The sequence below is a fragment of the Anser cygnoides genome, chromosome 11, assembly GCF_040182565.1.
Source record: "Anser cygnoides isolate HZ-2024a breed goose chromosome 11, Taihu_goose_T2T_genome, whole genome shotgun sequence".
Taxonomy (NCBI): Eukaryota; Metazoa; Chordata; class Aves; order Anseriformes; family Anatidae; genus Anser; species Anser cygnoides.
This window is the reverse complement of record NC_089883.1, coordinates 18472044-18491524: the sequence shown is the minus strand read 5'-3', so window position 1 is coordinate 18491524 and position 19481 is coordinate 18472044. Positions and strand designations below refer to the sequence as shown.

The following is a 19481-nucleotide window of genomic DNA, read 5'->3' as shown; positions in this document are numbered from 1 at the left end:
TTAATTTGGACTTACTTTATAGACAGTTTAAATCAAGATTTTTCCCTTCCTCATGTTTACATCTCACCTTGTACTTTACTGTCTGTGCATTTGAAGAAGACTGTCACAAGCACACCGTGCCTCTTGTGAGAGACTGCATTCCTCATTTTCTCTCGTCTTTCTTTGCACCTGTTCCAAGCTCAATTAAGTATCCTAAAACTGAGTGACCAGAGCTTTGTGTGGTATCCAGAGCTTTTGCCAGTGCATTATATAATAGCATAAACAATTTCCTCTCTCTGCTGGTAAAGCATCTTCTCATTTTGTGATTAGTGCTATTCAAAATGAAACATTTCAGATGTTAAGCTTTAACTGTAGGCTAGCATTTTTATCTCCGTTTCCTAAATCACTGTAAATTAACTTCCTTTCAAAGTTTCCATATAATGACATCATCTTTAAAACTTAAAGGCCAGCCACATTTAAACTAAGAAAACTGTAGTTCAGAAAAGTTACTTTTTTTTTTTTCCAGCAGACTCTTTGTGAGTGATCATCCTTAGGAATTCCAGTAGGAGGCTGTTGATAATGGTTTGAGTGGAAGTACAATTAGCAAGTCTGTGCAAAATTGCCTCTGTCAGATTAGCTAGAGGAACATCCTGTAAGATGAACAGGGTTCAGCAGACTGCAGTTATTAGTGGGGCATCAGTGCTATAGAAGGGAAGGGCTAAGAGTTCCGGTACTGAGCTCCTGCTGTCTGCTCTGTTTTGGCAGTTTCTTTACAGTTAAAAACATACTCGCAATCTTAAACTGCAAAACACAATTCACTGATAACAAGAAAAATACCTCAAAATGCTGATTAAATTCAATATGCACTGAGGAGAAAAATCACTTATTTCAATTGACGGAATATATTACATATCTTTGTGTGTCTTTCTGGCCACTGAGATTTGTCTGTTGTCTTTTGATTCATGAAAAGCCATTTTGAAGGACAAACAGGTGACTTAGAAGCTGTAAATTACTTGAAAACTAGATTCAAATCTACATCTATGAAGCTAACGGGGGAAGTAGAAACATACTGATGGAAATATTTTGATAGTTAGTCCACAGCTGGCTATTACAAAGTAGTGGCTTTATAATGTGAGAGGAAATAAGGTTTAAAAAAAAACCTTTTTGCTCTGTATGACTGAATTGGAAGAATATAATGGATAACCAAGATGGGCGGTGGATGTAGAGAATTAAGTGACTTCAGAAATTCTGCCTTCTCTAATGAGCTAATACTTAAGGTGAAGAAAGAAGCATTAACATTACTAAAAGCAGGGTGATGTCAGAAGGGTTGGTATGACTTCAACATAAAATGCAAAAATGTGTTTTATTTCGTTGTAAATTGCAGACATTTTTTTCTCAGCTTGTACTTCTAGCTACTTTGTGTAACAAGGGAGGCAATTTTTTGTTCTTCAGTATTTTTGAAGGCAGGTAGTAAGTTGTGTGTTTTGTCGTTGTGTTTATTATTATTATTATTTGTTTGTTTTAAAATACTAATCTATGAGTTGGACTTCCAGTAGGGCTTGTCTGCAGCTTTAGGCACCTGGGCTTTAACACAGGGCTGTAAGTACTCAGGAAAGGGAAGCTGCAGTGCTATTTTTACTGCAGTGATTAATGCGTTGATACTCCCTTTGGTATCAGCATACAGGATGTTAAGAATCATTTTTCTGTTACAGAGAGAAACCTAAATCCTAAAGCAGCCTGCCTTAAGAGAAGGGAAGAAGAAAAAGTTTCTGCCGTATCGGCAGAGCCGCCAACACCACACCCAGGAAGCCACCCTGGCCTGAGTGAAACTACCAACCCTATGGGTCATATGTGAACACCAGCCAGGTATGTCTCGTCTAGAGCGGGGTGGCTCTGGTAACATTTGTTCTGTTTGTTGCTTTTTATTGGCTAAAATTCGGAAGATCTAGATACGTTTATTCTCAGCTACTGAGCTGTCATTAGTACAAACTTCTTGCTAAATACTTCCCTATTTCTGAGCATGAGCAGAAGCGTGCAGATTTATGTAGTTTTATAATAAAACAAACCCAGGAAATTTGTGAAATTCTCTCCATTTGCATCTGTTTTTACTGATGATTATGTCTCTTGGCTCAGGTGGCCTGCTTGGCATGATATCAGAGGAATAGATAACAGCCTGCTAGATAAGCCAAGAATAACAGAGATGAATTATACATCTTGAAGTGGTCTAAATATCACCTCAGTTCATTTAAAAATCCGTGCATTGTGTCCCAGGGCTGGTAGAAGCAGTTGGAGGTACTTCTCATCTGAGAGAGGTTTGCTGTCTGGCTTAGGGCCAGTCATTTTCACTCCTATCACTTGCTCAACAGAGATGGTGAACTACCTTAGCTATTTCCACTAATACAGATCGCGAATTAAGATTTAAAAAGCAATGCTAGCAGCTTTGCAAGACAAAACAGTGTTTCCAAATGCTCCAAATAGTTCAGTATGAGATGGTTCATTTAAAACAGGCTGGTGGGGAGGCCTTACAGGAATGAGTCTTCTCCTTCTGAAATTGTTGATTTGGGTTTTATTATGCAGTGTTTATCTTTCTTTGTTAAGTGGGAAAAATTTGTCTTTAACAAGAAAAAATGCTAGATATTCTATATTTTTAAAACAGTAGTGCTGTTGCCACTTTCAAAAGTTATCTATACAGATCTGGTTCAGTGCTGTTTGATGGCCTGATTTTCATCTAAAATCATCTGAAAATTTTATGCTTTGGGAGGGCGCTTCTGTTGTTGTTTATATAGACAGTTTCATTTCTATTTTAGCTTAAGGTAAGAGTATCTTGCCAGAATGTATCCCATGGAAGTGTATTATTTCCTGGTGTTCTTTACAAAGCAACAGAATGGCATTTAAATCGAGCCTTATTTGAGTTAGTACTTCCCCCATTTTCTTACAGGCAGCTTCTTTCTTCATCAGCTAAATGGATTTATTTATTTATTTGTCTATTTTTAAGGAAAATAAGGTGATATGAATTGCTTTAATTTTGGTTTTTTTTTTTTTCATACCAGAGCAAAAGGCTGTTTTTGATTTGTTAGATAATTCTTGATTTACAGATTTTGTATTTTGTTTCAAGTGAATCTTGCCATATTTCAAAAGTTTATCTTTGCTTTCATATTAAGGCACTTTCAAAAACACAGCACTATGAAATAGCAATAATTTTGCAAGATGACTAAAGCATAAAGTTGACATGAGAAGATTGTTACAGGCTCTTTAGGTATAGGGTAATGCCTACCTTCAACAGAAGTCATTTAAATTAGGTACTGTCTCTTGCATGTTTTACAAATACAAGAGTCAAAGTTGAATGAAATTGCGGTTTCTTACATCTGAGTTTCACAGATAATAATCTTTCTCCTATACCCAAAGAGTCTAAATACACAGTTTTTCTGAGGGTAAACTGTTCAAGCTCAGTAACTCTCAGAAAAGCAGACTATTATCTAGCTTTTATTTGTGGTCTGGTTTACTTCATGCTAGTTTGGCATCCTTATTAGTTTGAGAGAACCACAATACAGCAGTTACATGTTTTTAACCAAACTAAGTTGTTGAACTTGGGAATTGTGGTAAAGGTTTTTAACTGCTTTTACAGTAGAAAAGTAACAAGTGTCCTGTTTTTATAACCTGTTTCTAGTATGTGAAGGTTTTAGTAACTGCTCAGTTGAACGGCTAAAACTAGTTTGTTGATGTAAATTTGGTTCATAGCAGATTGCCAATAATTGAGCAGGATGGAGATGGAGCTGCCTTACCTTCCCCATCAGGAGATCAGAGATCTGTTAGCTTTTATGGAATTGCTGTGTGTGATGGATATGCTTTGGGGAAAAGACGACTTTGGACCCCTCAATGTGATTTTCTTTTGCACTTAACTGACTGAAAATGCCCCAAATTACATTTCAAATTCATTCAATAGTGTTACATTATGCTTCTTTTCTTAATACTCTTTCCTTTTCCCAAATCTCTTTCTAGAATTCCAGAATTATTGGTAGGATACACAGAAGGTGACCTTTCTTCACAAGGACACAGACAACTAACGTTATATGAAGACAAACCTGACAGGAGAAAACACTTGAAGCAAGAAACCCAAATGCAATCTTATGATCAAAGCTACTGGTCAACACCTGCATCAGGATTGAAGATACAAGATCTTCAGATAGAATTTCAGCCCGTGAAATACTCTGAACATATCATTCTGTTGCAAGCAGTGTGTCGCTTCTGCACAATCAGAGACTGTTGTGATCTCTCCACTCATTGTGGAAGTTGCCTTGTGCCTAAACTGAATTGACAAATGCATTGTAACTACAAATTTTATTTATTGTTATGGAACTGTAAAGGTCTACATATAAAGGGAAAAGTTAACATGTTAAAAGCTGATAAAATTTCAGCTGGATGCCAGCATTTACTAAAGCTGTTCACATTCAGAGAACAAAGCAGTGACAACCGTCGACCCGTAGCATTCCCAGCATACCTATTAGTGTCTTAAAAAAGGAAGGGAAAAGTCTTTTGTTGTCCTTTCCTCTCCTTTTGCCATATGACTAGTGTTTTCCATGCAATAGGAAACTATTCCTTGGTATAGCTTTTTTTATGTTATTTTTGGTCTCTGGTAATCTGAACAGTTATGGTCATAGTTCCCCTTCCATGCTGAGCTCCATGGTTCAAGCCAGTAAGAGGCCTCCTGAAGGCTGCATGCAGACAGGAGCAATACTGTGACCATAACATTTCTTAGATTTAAAAATTGATTTTTATTTTCCCTCAGACTTTCCTCAAATGTTTTTTTTTCTAATTATAAACAAAACCTTTTTAGGCTTCTAGGCTTCATAGTAAAGCTTGTAACGTGAAGTGTAAATTGGGTGGGGAGAATCTACTTTGTTAGAGTTGCTTTGTTTTCCGAGCAGTAAGTACTACATATAGTACATGTAAAGTGTTAGCTGTACGTAAGCACAAAATGCATTAAAATACAAAGGAGATTTTTTTCAGGCTGCAATTTTGGTGAATGGTAAAATCCTAAATTCACCGTGGCAGGTAGTGTGATGATATAACCACCAGTAAGGTGGGCTTATTTAACTAATGGAATATAAGAGCAACGGTCACCAACTTTTCCTTACTGTATACATCAATTAGCTTGTCATTTTTGTATGGCTTGTCAGTGGAGAAAAAAATCCATGTGAATCAAGTGCAAACAAATGACCCCTCCCAAGCCATATTAGCATTAAAATGTTAATCCACCAGAACAGTGTCCATAAGTATTCCTTTGTCACAAATGTGTTGAAATGGTTAAAATCCCTTTGAACTTCCATGGAAACTGTCTTCCACTGCAATGACCATGGGAGGAAATTTCCTAAGCCAAGGTTGTCTGAGCTATTGTTATATAGTGCATCTTTCATCACTGGCAATTGGTTCACACACAAACCAGGAACAAAACAATAATTTTCATGAAGTCATTTAATTTGAAAGAACAAAAGCTGGATTGTTAAAATAAACTAATGAATTTAAGCTCATGTTTTGGATGGTTCCTAACAAAAGAGTTTGTGAAATTAGTGGACTCATTTCTATTACTTTAATTTGCATATACCATCAATAACACCTGATTATATCTGTGGCCTTGTTCTTCATTTCAGTGTTTATCAGCTAAACAAATTTGTTGCTTATGACGTGTGAAAGTGATCACGTGCCACTGCCTGGCCTTTTTCCTTCTAAGCTTGTTGTCTTTTTGGCTATATTAGACTTTGCAGTATGCCCAGAAGCTTTCCTTCATAAAATAGAAAGAAAAAAACATTTGGCTTATTTTTCACTGTAGCTAGTCTTTTATACAATAATCTTGTAAGAAAATTTCTTGAATTCTAAATATTACTCTTTCTAGATTTTTGAAATCGAAAAAGTTTTCAGTAAAAAGTTTCTTACTTTATTTTACTATATTAGGTAGTAAAAATGTAGGGTTATTTACCATAACCTGTTCATTAATATCAGAAATTTACAATAGCATTGTAAGACCATAGTAGGGTTCTAGCATACCGTGTAGTACCTATGGAGTATTGTAAGAGCTAATTGTCCGAGATGAATTGCTTCTCATCTTGTTCTCCAGTTTCCATTGTTGGTTTATTGCAGATTTGTACCCTGTGTCAAATTTCAAGGTATTGCTGATAAACCTTTCCAACCAGCAGCAAGAAGTTCAAAAAATTTCTGTCAATGTAACAGAAAACACTATGTATATAACATTTATGTAGCAATAAATGTGCCATCTTTTTTTTAACATGGTAAATCAGTGAGTTTTTTAAATTTCTCTCTCCTCATAGGTAATGTGCTGCTTGAAAAACACTGGCAAAGCATCATCTGCCTTTATCCAAATAAAACCTAACATACATTTTCAAAGCACACAGCGTGAGTGGCAGGTGTGAAAAGTGGTCTTGCTGTTCTCCTTGAAGCCAATGCAGAAATTCCCACTGAGCTGAGGAGGAGCAGCACCTAACCTGCATGGGCCACTGTTCACAAAAGGTATTGCACAGGCAGATATCAAACAGGGCAGAAGCCGCTCCCGTAGGTGCGTGCCTACTGCTGTTTTGCTCCTTTACTTTGCCTATCCTTAAGATGGATTTCTAAGATCTAAGCCCCCTTTGTACATTGAAGTTCACAGTGCTGAGTTGCTTCTGAATTGTTTCATGCACCTGTGCAGATTATATGAAAAAATGTCTGTGGCTTAATCTTGAAATTAAAATGATCATATTTCCTACCATTTTTCTTCCTCCTAGTGCAAATGAAAGAAAACAGAAGTGTACAATGGTCAAAGCATATAAAATCAGACAGTGAAATCTTCGTGCAATTTCTAATTAACAACTGTTTAAGCTACAAAGTTCAAGTAAAAAGCAACTCCAGTTCTGTAGAATCTTCGTTTTTCTTCAACTCCCCTCTAAAGTAAATATCCCTGGGAAAAACTCATCAGACAAAAAGGCAAATAGAAATGCCATGTATATAACTTACGGTGTTTAACTGAATGTGGTGTATGCCAGTCAGCATGGCTACCGTGTACTGCCTCATTTCCCATGCTTGGTAGTGTCCTTTCTCTGCAATGATTGTTACGTTCTAGTTTAGATTGTAAAAGGCTTGTCAGCGTAGTTGTACTGGTAAGTCTTTCTAATATGTTAGAATTTCTATCACAGGCACATCCCTAAGGTGGTCTAGCCAAATATGGGAGATGAGGCCCAGCCAGGTAAGTGTCCTTCAGTTGTTAACCTTTATTAGTAGCTGTGGAAGAGATGCCTTGGTGCCCTCCCCAGCTCAATTTAGAATCTTAAATTCTAAATTACTCCAGTAGTAATTCTAAATCCAGCCTTTTGAGTATTCATCATCACTCCTGTCCTCTTATTTTTGAGTGAGTCTTGCAAGTCTGTCACATTTTCGGACAGTAAAAATGGCATTTTCCCCTTCTTTCTTTTCTTCACCACACTTCTGCTATCTTGTTTGCATATATTTTCTGATCACTGACCATTCATTCCTCTTTTTACATTTACTTCTTTTTCTGCATTTTATTACTTGCTCCCTTTTTTGACTGGAAGAGGTGCATGTTTGGATACCCTTAAGTAGGTAAGATTATGCTAAGAATCTCTGAGCATCTGAAATACTGCGGGTAAGTTCTCCTGTAAACTTAAAGCATCGGGAAAGTCTTAAAATGGACTCCATCTTTCTTTATCCAGCACTAGGTAAAAACTGTTAAAAATACGATTCTAGATTCTTCATAGAAGAGTTAACATTTTCGCCATTAACATCAGGAAATATTGGCAAACCAAAACACAGATCTCTTTTTAAAAGACAGCCTAGGTACTAGAAAGTAAAGTTTGCTTTTGCTTTTCATTGGTAACACTCATACCTTATGTATTCTAGCATAGGTAACCTGTTGACAGTGAAATGTCCTGTAGAAGGAAGAAATAACATGTCCCAGTTTTAAAGCCTAGCAGCATTTCCAGAATGGGATGTAAGAAGGCCCAACAGAGATGATTAAGGCAAGGCGCAGGCAGAGCTGAGCTGCTCCATGCAGCTGCCCAGGTCCCGGGGCATTGCCAGCCTGGGGATGGAGCCTTGCAGCCCAGCACACGCCTGCAGAGGGCTGCCCTGCTTCCTGCTGCTCGCCTGCCCACTGCAGCAAGGCAGTGTCGCTGAAGCGGTGCCGCATGCAGAGTATGGGACCTGCAGAATGTGGGGAAATGGTGCTAACAGGGACAGCAACAATCCTCCTTTCTTCTCTTCCCTCTGTGTCTCCTCTGTCAAACTGCAGATAAGTCAGGTGCCATTTGCAGGAACAGTTTTGTACTGTTTCAGCAACATTTGTTTTACTGAATGGTTAATCCCACCATCAACATGGATGCCATAGCAAAATCATGAGAGTTTATCCCCTTGTGAAAACATGAATGTCCTGTTCAAGTGATACCCCAAGCAACTGCATGTGCATGTTCGGCATGACTTCAGCTGGTTTAGATGTTTGATTGCAGCCACCTGGGAATGTTTGTATTGGACATAAACTGCACAGATCAGGCCTAAGGCTCCGGAACTGCAAATCATCTGGGTTGTAAAAGGAATCCCTATCAATTCTCCTAATCCTGAATTTTCAAACTCTCCAAGGCAATTAACAGTGTCTGTTAATACTGTTAAAGAAGAACTGATTTAAAAAATAAAAACAAATCTTAAGAGTGGTATCAAATATCAATCCAGATGGAAATCTCATCAAGAAGTTGATCATAACTGATCCTGGAGGGCAGATCTGTTAGAAAGTCAGTGGCTGTGCTAAATATTTTGGAAGTCCAGTTATTTCAGTTAAACAGAGGAACAAGAACATCAAAGCAGTTTCATTTTCAGGAGAGATCCACTGTTTTTTTTAAGAGTATCATCTAAACAAAATAGTAATTTTTTAAAAAGGAATGGAACGACATCAGTAAGAAAAGTAACTGTTGCTAAATGTGATTGAGCAGATGAGAAAGTAATTTCCAATTAGCTCAAAATTTAGTCAACGTTAAACAGACTCCTGCTAGTTCTGGATTTACAGAAAAGCATGAGAGACATCAATGCAGATCATATAGCTGGAGCAAATTCTGCGCTATTTCTCTTCCCCTCAAAGCTCTGAATAACATATTAAGTTACATTTGTTTTGGAAAACTCAACAATTCACATCTTTAAAAAATCCAGGAGGAAGTAAATGGGCATCAGAGTAAAACTTTTGTACAAAATGAATACACACCATCTTCTTGCTAACCTGGTAACGTAGATTTTTGTCCCTATTTTCTTACTTGTGTGCTGAGGCTTTTTCTGTCTGCCTTTGCTAAATGTTAGTGGCCAAGACTTGGGAAATGCCAGAGCAGATTGATCTAGTTTGCTAGGTCACTTATTTACATACAAAGAAATTCAGTGGTTCCTTACACTCACAGAAATTCTGACACAAAATTGTGCACTTACTTGTGTCCTCTCTATCCAGCCTGCAAAGAGGAAAAATAAATACTGGTGGTGGAAATGTAGAAGTTTGTTGTTTCATATTCAAATATGACAAAAGAACTTTGATCAACATGAATAACTGTAGCAATCATTACAAAAATAAGTTCTCCAAACAAAGTTAAGAATCCAGCTCTAGAATGAGAAGACTGAGTAATAGAACATCACTCAGCCTTTTACTCCCCAGCACTCCTAAATGAGCAGAGACAAACAGTACTGGAAGCATTAACTTATCACAGAAGCAGCAACAACCACTAGCCATAATTTGTGTTTATTAGAAAGACGTCAAATAGCAAAATTATTTTCCATATCTGATCATTTGCTTAGGTCCAAACCTCCAATCTACTATATTTCAAAGCACAGAGCAGGTAATTTCCAAATTGGTGAGACTATTCCTGTGCTACTTGCTCCTGTTCAAATTGTTTATGTTCCTATCAGCTTTTTGTTTGTTTGTTTTTGTTTGTTTTTCCTTCAACTTTTATATTAGAACAAGCTTTTAAATAAATCTCACAAAAAAGAAATACCCTTATCAGCATCTCATCCCCTTCCTCCTGGCTTAATTTTGTTTGCTGCATGACCAGAATAGGTGCTACAGACTGCTCTCGAATGATGTTCTCTGACCGTTGAAACACTGCTTTCAAAATCAGACGAGTCATTGGGGGGCATTTGTGGACTTCATGTTTACTGTACTGGCCTCATTCACTCAAACTAGAACCTCAGTTTGCTAGAACAAAAGGTACACATCTCAAAAAAATTTTGAGCATGTTTTGAGTTGTCATCAGAACAGTCAGTGGACGCTTGCAAAAGCTGAAGAAGGTATCACAATATTTTCTTTTAAAGGTGACAAAGAAAGGAAGTAAGTCTTGCAGATACACTTTAAGTTGCGTTTGTACAGTACCTAGCAGAAGAGAGCTCACAAATGATCCTATGTATGATACAAAGACGTAAATGCTAATGTATTTAATTATAAATATAACAGCTAAAGTCCATTAATTCTTAACACTACCTAATTAAAACAAATGCACACAGTATCAATTTAAAGTCCATGGGCTCTGTTTCTAGCTTTAGAAGAGTAACATTTAATTAAATGTCCTTTTAACTTGTTTATATGATTAATTAATAGCTGAAAGTGTAATTATACACAAAGTTTTTTAAATGCTCATTCCTTTTCTAGCACGCAAGAACAGTAAATGTGTCATAAAATTCAAGTACAATAACTACACCCAATATAAGTTAGTGCCTGTCATTATCCTGTTATATAGAAGTATAAAAAGTGTATCAATAGAGCTGTCAATATAAAGTATTTTTATATATAGATATATAAACACAGAAACTGCATTTATAGGAGCATCAGGGGTGTCAGGGAAACAAGTGTGAATGAAACCAAAAATAGCATGTGTCTGCTGTACTTTGCTGTCTATTTTTGTGGCTTAGTTATTTTACATATCCAGGATAACTGATGAAAAATAACCAAAACTGCACACTGCTTAATTCTACTGTTTCTGTAACTGTTGGCTTTTTAACTGCAAGGTTGTGCAAACTGAGCTTTCTCTACACGCTTCCATTGGTCTTCCTGGACTACCACCTTCCCTTGCCTCTGTCCTGTCCCCCTGCCCCTGCACTGCCAGCTTGATTCCACTGCCTCCAAATATATTCCCTAAATAATATTGGTTATGAGAAAGCTTCAAACTTTCAGCTTCCTGGTACATGCCCCTGCTGCTTACCTAATGAAACAATCAATGTAGTATAAGCCTACCATGCCAATGTGAAGAGCAATGGTGAGATTTAACAATACTAGGTTTCTTCTAGTTTCCACAGGTGTTAGAGGCAGTTCTACCCCACATACCTGTGCCACTTCCTGCCTGGCCCCTTGCCCATCTTGGAGGGTTTGTCCCTTAAGGCTTACAGCTCTAGGTCCAGTTGTCTTCACTTCCAGCCTGATCCATGCTGACCGCTGTTCCTTCCAGGCCCAGTGTTGAGGCTGCCTCTGTCACACCTCGTTCAGGTAAAGCAGCAGTTGGCTCTTCCTCCACAGCGTGCAGAAGCAAGCAGTGGGGACAGGAAAATGGAGAGCAAGTCCTTCTCAGTGCCAGCATGCAGCATTACACTCACCTTGGGGGCTCTCAGGAGTAATTACATGGGAAGTCTCATACAACCCAAATCTAATAAGCCCATATTGAACGTAAGTTTACTGAACTAGTAGCTTGGTCAAACAGGCCATTTTCAAGGAAAAAGAACATTCCTGACTCAAGACCCTAAACACACGTATCGTAACAGTTACCATTCTCATTTGCAAGCAGTAATTTATGGGCAGTAAAATTCTGTAGTATTAGTAACAAAGAAGAAATATATACAAACGAACAGTTCTTAATCAAATTATCAGAAAGACTAGGTTATTTTTGCTGCAAAACCTTAAAGATTTCAACACAAATTCTCAGGATGGTTTCCATGGTTAAATTCTGTAAAGTAATAAGTGCTAAAAACAGGAACTAAAATTAGAAAGCAACAGGCAACCTGTGTAACCATCTCTAACTCTACAGATAAGGATGCCATGCCAAGACACAGATGAAATGATTTGGGGATATGGAGGTTGTTCCACTGTTGGACCGTGCATGCCCCTCTTACTGACCGCCTTCCTCTCGCTCTTTCCTAGTCATGTCACACTTGGTGTGCTTCATATAGCTTGTCAAAAATCAGTTCCTAAGCTCTTTAAGGTATCTGTTTCTTTCTTTTTCACAAATACAAATGGTAAAAGATTATCAATAACCTGTTCATTAGAAGAAAAAAAAACACACCATAATTCAGCCCACATATGTTTTCAATTTATTTCACATTATTCTGTAATATTTTAAGCTCCATATGGAACAATGAGAAGGACATCTGAAGGAATTTTCATCTTAGATCTAACTTGTGGTATTATAACCATATAATTCTTCCCTTCTATATGTTTGCTGGAGTAATTTTTAGTCACCCCATCCTATTAAAATTCCCTCCGCACAAAGGCCCTTGATCCCATGAAACCATATGCACAGTTTATGCATAGTCCCATTTGAGTGGGCATACTTTTGTATTTTGTACTGAGTTCATATTTTTCCTTCACAGGTCAGAAATCTGAAGCTCACAGATCTTTCTGGGTGTTCCACAATTCACAAGGTAAGGATATGTGCAACAGGTCGAATTGTTAAGCTTCACTGCTGCATTTTTATTAGAGAACTGGAGACAGAAATACCAATATAAAGACTTACTTTACTTCTCTCTGAAGAGAAAACAGTGTTTGAGAGCAGGAGGGTGGGTGTGGGAAAGTAAGTATATTGCGTCTGTGATTTTATAAAGTGATTTGGAGACATCTATTTTGCAACAACTGGGAAGAAACTGGGTGGGTGGTGTAGAAGAGGGGGAATTGTGAAGACCAAATGTTTAGCTGTATTCAATTGTAAACAGAGTGATAGTCAGTAAACAGCCTCTCTGAAGAGAGTAATTAATAGGCACATGTGAAGAGATGGAAAAGAAGATGTATCCTTCTTCATCAGACATCAAAGAGCGGGCTGGACAGTGAGAAATTAAGCATACTCCAAGGAGGCCACACAGCTGAGTGCACATTCAGCTAGGAAATGTAATGTAATGAGCTAGGAAAAGGAGGAGTGAGGGGGTAAGATAGGCAGTAAGAAAGGAGCTGTAAAGTAACAAAGGACAGAGCAACTTGCTCTGCAAGGAAGGGAGCAGGAGTAGAGAGCAGGGAGGTCTAAGCAGGTCAGCTCTTTCTGTGGAGGGGTCAAGTTACGGAGTTTTGCAGGATTATAAAGAGTGATAAGATAACTCAGTAGGTAGCCACAAAAATAAGATAAGAAAACAGAGGAGGAGCCACTGACATAAACGGCGCTTCACTGTGATTCCTCTGCCTCTTGCTACATCTGAAAGCAGAAACCTGTGGCACTTGGCCAGTTTGACAGGGAAAGCGATAAAAATAAATTACATCCTCTGTTTCCAATACAGACTGAGATGTTTCCAAAAGAGTGGGGGAAGGGTTCCTCTTTACAGGGAGGAAAGGTACTCACAAGACACAGAACTTATTGTCAGTTCTCTATAAAGTGGTGTCACAACTGACTCCATAACATATGTACTCAGCTCCAAATGGGGATTTGGAACATTCCAACTCTGGGACCGGCTGGTTTCATGAACATTCGGCTGAAAGAGAAATCCAAGTTCAAAATGAAGCAAATGTTCCTTTTTGTCTCTCAAAGAGCACACATGAAGCTGAGAAGAACAAAACAGAGAACCTGAGGCCAAGCAGTTTGAGATTCCCAGTGTGTCCTGGGTGGTCTTTACTGTTAAATTCTATTAGTGTCATGTGTGAAGAATGTTTTCCTTCAAAACCTGACCAAAACTGGGATAAGATAGATTTTCCCAACTATTTTGATTTACAGTTCAGCATGAGCAGAATGCATACATACTAGCAGTATTTTTTTGGTCTAAAGTTGCAAATCAGATTTTGTACCCCCAATTTAAATGGAGTCTAAAGAAGCAGGTCCTATTTGAGTTTCTTGGCACAAGTGGACATGCATTTTTGCTGAACAGGCAGCTTCAGCAAGATTAACTAACCTCAGACACAGCACTAGAAGAGTATTTTTGCAAGGAGGAAAAGAAACCCTGTCCTCTTGCATAAGCTATATTCTCAGGTTTGATATGTTCTGTGTGGATCCATAGAAACTGAAGAATGCCATGACTTCTTTAAACCTTTTGGTAGATGTATACTGGCAGGTGATACATGGAGGAAAAAGGTTTCTTGTCACCTATAGGAATCACATCCATGGGTCACATAAGGCAGGGAAGGACTTTGCATCTTAGCCAGCTGTCCTGTGTTTAGGACCATTCAATTGCCCTGTTAGTTATCTTCTATCACCTTCCCACTCAGAAAGCAGTCCAAGTTTTCCATTTAGCCACATATTACAGACTAAGCCATCAGTTCCACGTGAACTAGAAATCAAAAGTGAATCTGGCCTGATGAACCAAGAATAAACATATTATTCATCTTACCTGGCTGATTTGTTTCATACCACTAGTGATTTTCGCAGAGACTGATTCTGCATATGACTAATGGCATTTTTGGAGGGTCAGACATTCCAAAGTTGTCTATCCAAGGGAAGAAATTTCATGTTTCAGCAACTGCAAAATGTTGGCTGCAGTTACTACAAAGAATGGAATTGCAGTTAGTCTCCTACAATCTTTATAGGCATGCCTGAAAAACAAAGATGTCAATATTGCAAGTCTGAGAGGTCAGTAAGGCAGTGTCCTTTGCTGACAGACAACAGACTGTGCATGCCTCAGTACTCCCACTTGCTGGGCTGGTAGAAATAATGTTTATTGTGTGGCAGAGCAGCTTCAGTTTTAGGGCAGGGGTGCTGCCTCTGTGGTTCTTTGGAATCCTCTTTGCCAGAAAGCAACCCTGTATTATCCTCCAGAGATCCGCCAGGGCTGGTCTCCCATCTGTTCATGGATCTGCACCTGTTTTTCATTTTTACCAATAGTGGCCACATGGCCTAAGACTGTGGGGAATACAAAGAAGAAAATGAATGTGTAGTTGAGGCACTGGGGGGTTGGACTTAAAAGTTCTGAGTTCAAATCCTGACTGTGCTGCATAAATGTGGTGAGTCCTTTAATTTCTGTCTGCCTTAACCTTATCTGTAAAAGAGGGAAGGGAATGATTATGGGGCCTTCTCTTAAACTTTTTAAACAAGGAATTGGAGTAAATTGTTCTTTTCTCTTTGCTTGTATTTCACCTAGCACAAAAGTCTTTTACAGAAGTGAAAACTCAATGAAATGCATCATTGATGATTATGAAGACCAAACATGTCTCCCATCCATTTCCTTTGCATTCTGAAAAATAGAAAGGAATTTCCTTAGAAAAGTTGCTCTATTTCATGTGTATATGGCAATACATCTTAGACATAGCTCCAGTGGCACAGAACTGGCACAAGGGTATTTTGAGTGTTTATCTGCAGTTGCAACGTGTAAATCCAGTGTAGTCATTACTTGTTGATCTGAAGCTGAATCATAGTCTAGCTGTAGAATCTTATTCAGCTTCAGAGACATACAGAGGTAGCATGCATATCAATTCCATGCCTCCCTCATGTCTTGCACAGAACATGTCTTTAATTTCACATTCTACACTTCTTTATACTCCTTACACTCGCTTAGAAAAGAGAGAAAACATTGCCCCTTCTGCCTGCTCATTTTATTATTGCTTCATCAGCCACACTGTGTTTATACTCCAGTACAACAGTTTGGTTCCAGCTTGTGTTGATAGCCTGTACATTGCTTGAGACTAGATAAAGAGGGTAACTACTGTCAGGTGCCATGAAAATTCTCAGCAGAACATGGTAATGTCATGCAAACTGGGGACGTGCTGACCTTGCTGAACACTGTCAGCTTCCTTAACGGTCTCTTAAAGTGCTCAGTATCAGAGATCCTTGCAAGTCACTCTTTGTGAATTCCCACCACAGGTACCTCTGATGTGAGGTATCCTCTCCCAGTTTTTCTGTCCTAACTGGGGATTTAGTTGACTACAGCTGTTCTTAGAGCTGTTTTTCACCTTTAGCTTCGCTCAAGTTCTATTGAAAGCTGCTAGGATTTGTCATTGACTTCAATGGAATTAGGCTTAGGCCTTTATCAGAAAGTTTGCTGTTTGCTGCAAGTTTGATTTCCATGTGATATATCTGGAATCTTTCAATTATCACAGTGCCTTTGAAATGGGAAATTGACAAACTGTTATCTGTCAGAGCTTGTCGGATTCAGGTTGGTTCCATCAGATCACAAGTAAATTTGTGCCCAGTGAAGATGCTATTGAGTTTTTTATATTTGATCCTTATTTCAGGATTCTTTTTTTTTTTTTCCAGTCATACTGTCCCTTTCCTTATTGAATAACTCCTTTACATCTTACCTGTAAACTCCTTTGCAGGTAAGAGGTGCAGGATTATGCAATTGCCATTTGAAAAAAACACTGTTGTGTAAAAACTGTAAAATTCTTTTATGGTCTCCTCAGCATCTATAGCTTCTGCTACTTAAGAGACAACGCAGAAGTGAACTCTGGCTTGATTTTAGTTCATGAAATACAGAGTCAGTGATGATGCCAGTACCAGCCACCAATTGCTTATCTGTAACTGAGTGCCCTGTTAACTATCAAGAAACTTAAAAAGCAAATTCCAAGCAGCATTACTTTTTTTTTCATACATCCATAAATACTTTGTTAATAAATGTCAAATAAGATTGTCCAGCTATTGTTTTCTTGCCCAAGACTTTCCCTTTCTCTTTGTGTATTGGTAACAAATTATTTTTGCTTCCCTTTTAATTAAATGCAAACATTCTTAGTTCTTCAGAAGCACTGGAAAACATATTTTAGAAGAGTAGATCGCTTTTTGATTTTTGCAGTGATTTCATCCTGCAAAATCATAGGCCATAGCTTATTTGTAAATGTAGCCTACGTATTTATTTTTTCTTGCATTTTAGAACTGGCCTTTAGATCAGGTTATTATTTTATTTAGAATGATGAAAGATGAAATGCACCCACATATGTGCACATCCACACCCTACAGAGATAATGTACTTGGCTAGGAATCAGCTACTGATTTAGCTTGTGGCTGAACTCCTACCGATCCTTCTAGTGTGATGGAGAACATTTTCACCTCCCATGTTAGACTCTTCGTATTACTATGAAACAGTTTTTCGTTCCCCTAGTTTCACGTTTTACTTCCTGCTGCATCAAGGGACTAAACAGGCATCATTAGGCTGCAAAAAGTGAATGTGGCAAGTGAGAGTGGGGAAGGAGTGCTGCATGAATGCATTCAAGGGTAGAATCACAAAAAATGTGAATATTAAGGCAGTGTCAGAATGCAGCTGCTACTTTGGGGAAGGCGGTAAAAGAGGAGAGAGACTCTGCCAGCCTGCAGGGTGTATACGAATAAGGTGTAGCTGTAGTATATGAAGGTGGTTTTGCAAGTGTACTAAATGCTGAATTTTGTCCTTTAAAAACTCTGCAGTGTTTTGCACACACGCACCTTCCCTCATCATTCCAAAAGCCAGAAGGGAAAAAGAAACTCCTCAAATTACACAGCCAAGAAGAGCCATGTTTATACTGTTAAAGATCAGGAAGTGGAAGGGTATGGGGTTTGTCACAATCACAGGTACTTCCTACTGGCTGAAAACAGAAGGGAGAAGTTATATTTATGTTATTTCTTTCTGCCTAGCCTAGCCTTGCCTATCTACATTTGGAGGCCTTTCTTTCTATTTACTGTAACAAATAGAAATGAGCATGGCACGTCCTCAAATGAAGGTGAGAAAATGTTATTATTGTTGTAATGAGGTATCTTTGTAACAGGTTAGATTAACTTTTATTCATCTGATTAAATTGCTTGCCATGTTATCTTGTATTTTTAACATGTTATAATCAGGAAAAGAAATTTGGTAATTCTGGCAACCAGAGTGATAGCTGATGAATGAGTCTCTTCACTGCCAAAAGATTTTGGATTTATAATAAAATATCTAATTGCACACGGATTCAACATTTGGGCAGTATATTTCTGTTAAAGTGCTATCAGTCCTATCTCTATTAAAGTAAATGGAAAAATCTCAAATTTTTTAAATCAATGGAGATCTAAACATTAGGCTGATATGAGGAAGATCTGTCAGACAGTCTAATGGGGGACTTGACTGTCCCCCCTCTCTTTTAGCATTTTGCTAAACTTTTGAGTGGAATAAATTAGGTCATTTGGTTTTGATTTCTAAACATCAGGTAGCTCAGTTTGAGATACTGCCCCACTCGGACAATTCAGGAACCCTACATCCTTCACGACATGCCTGTCAATCATGCAGGATCTTCAGTATATAAGATTTATGGTAAAGAAATAAGAAAGCAGACATCCATGAATCTGTATTTTTTATACATTGTAAGGAGCATAATACCATAAATCTAATATGTCACTGTGAACCCAAATTAAAATTGTTTTGCACTTGAGACTTGATGTCTGATTTTGTCTGAAATTTGCAATAAGGAAATGGGCAGGCATTTTGCATTACTCATGGATTAGGTGTTTTGTGTCAGTTTCAGAAAACTTTAAGAGACTCGAGATACCATGTTATCCTGGGCACCACCTATTCACAAGTGCTGTGGCCCAAAGAGGCTATTATGGTCATTTATTGTGACCTGCAAGCTACAAAGCACCTCCTATAGTTGTTACAGGGGTCCATACCTCTCAGTGCAACCAATACATAGTTATTAGAAGTCAAAGGTATGGGTCAAGGTACTACATTGAATTATGGAAAGCCCACTACAATCTGAGGTTACTTTTCCTCAGTGTTTAAAATTTGTTTGTCATCTCTCATCTGAACTCATTTGTTTTTTGTTTTATGTTACCGGATGTTGCTCTGTCTTCAGCTGTGCCTACTGTGAGACCAAATACCTCTATAGTATCTCTTTGTATATTCTTATGCGCTGCAATCAACTTTTTTACTTTTTCTTCTTAACCACATTCAAAGTCAAATAGATCATTTCTGATCTTCATTCATTCCTAACTCTAGAGTTTGCATTTTCATGGTTTGGATTATACCAATTCATCTAGCTGCTACTGACCTGAATCACCAATCAACAAGGTGACTTTTAAATTTTTCTTTAGCTACATGTGTTTGTATTTTCATTCTATGTCAGCAAAGTGATTACGAACAATTAGTTTTCCTGCTTTTAAAATGATCTTAGGAAAATTAGGCCTTGGATGGAAAGATATTTGACAGAAATTTGTAAACATGCTTTGTTTCGTATATAAAATGCTGTTCTAACATTTGCTTTTCTGGTCTTACTCGTTATTTACTGCAGTTTTTGACATCTGTCCCTGTCTCTTTTCATCAATTATTTATCTGCAGCAGCTGAAAGAGCCTCATTTGTTTTAATTAAAAATAAGACCACCAAGCTGGGATCACTTCCTCAGCTCTTCCATGGCTTGCAGAGACAGACA

At 38.0% G+C, this 19481-nt stretch overlaps 1 protein-coding gene and 1 long non-coding RNA gene across 13 annotated transcripts in view; one reads left to right on the top strand and one right to left on the bottom strand.

Annotated features, from left to right (window-relative positions):
* The window catches only part of TCF12 (transcription factor 12), a 162524-nt gene extending 156265 nt beyond the window's left edge, over positions 1-6259 (top strand). For all 11 annotated transcript variants that reach the window (XM_067004144.1, XM_067004141.1, XM_067004143.1 and 8 more), the window contains 2 exons: positions 1692-1845; positions 3979-6259. In XM_067004144.1, the coding sequence (XP_066860245.1) occupies positions 1692-1834 (143 nt within the window). In that variant the 3' untranslated portion in view covers positions 1835-1845; positions 3979-6259. The remainder of the gene's footprint in view (positions 1-1691; positions 1846-3978) is intronic.
* A 4475-nt stretch (positions 6260-10734) lies between these two features.
* The window catches only part of LOC106033697 (uncharacterized), a 33754-nt gene continuing 25007 nt past the window's right edge, over positions 10735-19481 (bottom strand). Inside the window, exons 5-6 of one of the 2 annotated variants that reach the window (XR_010834328.1) lie at positions 13536-13665; positions 10735-11507 (exon numbers count right to left, since the gene is read on the bottom strand). This is a non-coding gene — a long non-coding RNA (uncharacterized lncRNA). Of the gene's footprint in view, positions 11508-12000; positions 13666-19481 lie in introns of those variants that run through there. The other variant, XR_010834327.1, reaches the window with a different exon arrangement.